Here is a 1,033-nt window from a genome sequence, read left to right as displayed (position 1 = left end):
TGGTGGGTGGCGCGGTGTGGTGTGGTGCAGTGGGTGTGCGGTGTGGTGTGGTGGCAGCAGTGGGCTGGCTTGGGATGGGAGGGTGCCTTTAGGGGTGTTTGAGTTGGGACGGTTTGTGTTTGGGCCGGAGCTGAGCAGTTTTGCAAATGGCGGCGCAGACAGCGGCACGCCGGCCCCCGCCCGCGCATCGAGCTGCCGCCGCTCCGCTGCTGCTGCCGTTCCACTATCGCCGCCCCGCCCCCCACCTCCTCGTTCTCCACGCCCCCCACTCCACCCCGCAGGCGACTGGACCGACGGCATATTTTCGGTGCTGTGGCGCCGCGCCGCCAAGGCCCGCAACCAGCACACCTGGATCGTGCTGGACGGCCCGGTGGATGCGATCTGGATCGAGAACTGCAACACAGTGCTGGTGGGTTGGGTGAAATGGGACGGGAGTGCGCGTGCGGGTGCCGGGGAGGCCGCGCGCGTGGGTCGGCGCGTCGGGTCGGCGCGTCGGGTCGGCGCCGGCAGCGCTACGGGTAGGGAAGCTGCCCCTCCTTCCATCACACTCGGCACTTGGCTTCTACTGCCGCACGGCGACACGGCGCCGGCCGCTTCACAGCTTGGCAGGGCGGCCCTCCCCCTGCCCTCCCGCGTCCCTTGCTGCCCTCCACTCACCTCCTCGCACCTGCCCTCCCCTTGGTGCCCTGCCTCTCCTGGCTGCCCACCACCGCCACATCTCTGCCCGCCTGCCTGCCTGCCCGCCATCGCAGGACGACAACAAGGTGCTGACGCTGGCCAACGGCGACCGCATCCAGATGACGCCCCAGATGCGGGCGCTGTTTGAGCCGGAGAACCTGGCCAACGCCTCCCCCGCCACCGTGTCGCGCGCGGGCATCATCTACGTGTCGGGTGGGGGCCCGTGTTGGGGCCGTGTGGGGGGCTGGGGGGGGGGTGGGGCGTGGGTGTGCATTGCATCAAAAACCAGAGTGGTGGTGGTGGTGTGTGTGTATGAGCGTTAGCCTGCAGAGTGCTTGTTGGCGGGTGGGGCTAG

General features: G+C 69.3%; 1 protein-coding gene across 1 annotated transcript in view; it reads left to right on the top strand.

The window, feature by feature from the left end:
- The window catches only part of CHLNCDRAFT_59252 (hypothetical protein), a gene marked incomplete at its 5' end in the record, with an annotated part of 51,016 nt that overhangs the window by 29,163 nt on the left and 20,820 nt on the right, over positions 1-1,033 (top strand). Inside the window, 2 exons of the mRNA XM_005843461.1 lie at positions 282-409; positions 753-901. Coding sequence (XP_005843523.1) covers positions 282-409; positions 753-901 — 277 coding nt within the window. The remainder of the gene's footprint in view (positions 1-281; positions 410-752; positions 902-1,033) is intronic.

The sequence above is a fragment of the Chlorella variabilis genome (assembly GCF_000147415.1).
Source record: "Chlorella variabilis unplaced genomic scaffold CHLNCscaffold_30, whole genome shotgun sequence".
NCBI lineage: Eukaryota > Viridiplantae > Chlorophyta > Trebouxiophyceae > Chlorellales > Chlorellaceae > Chlorella > Chlorella variabilis.
This window is presented reverse-complemented; position numbering and strand designations above follow the sequence as displayed.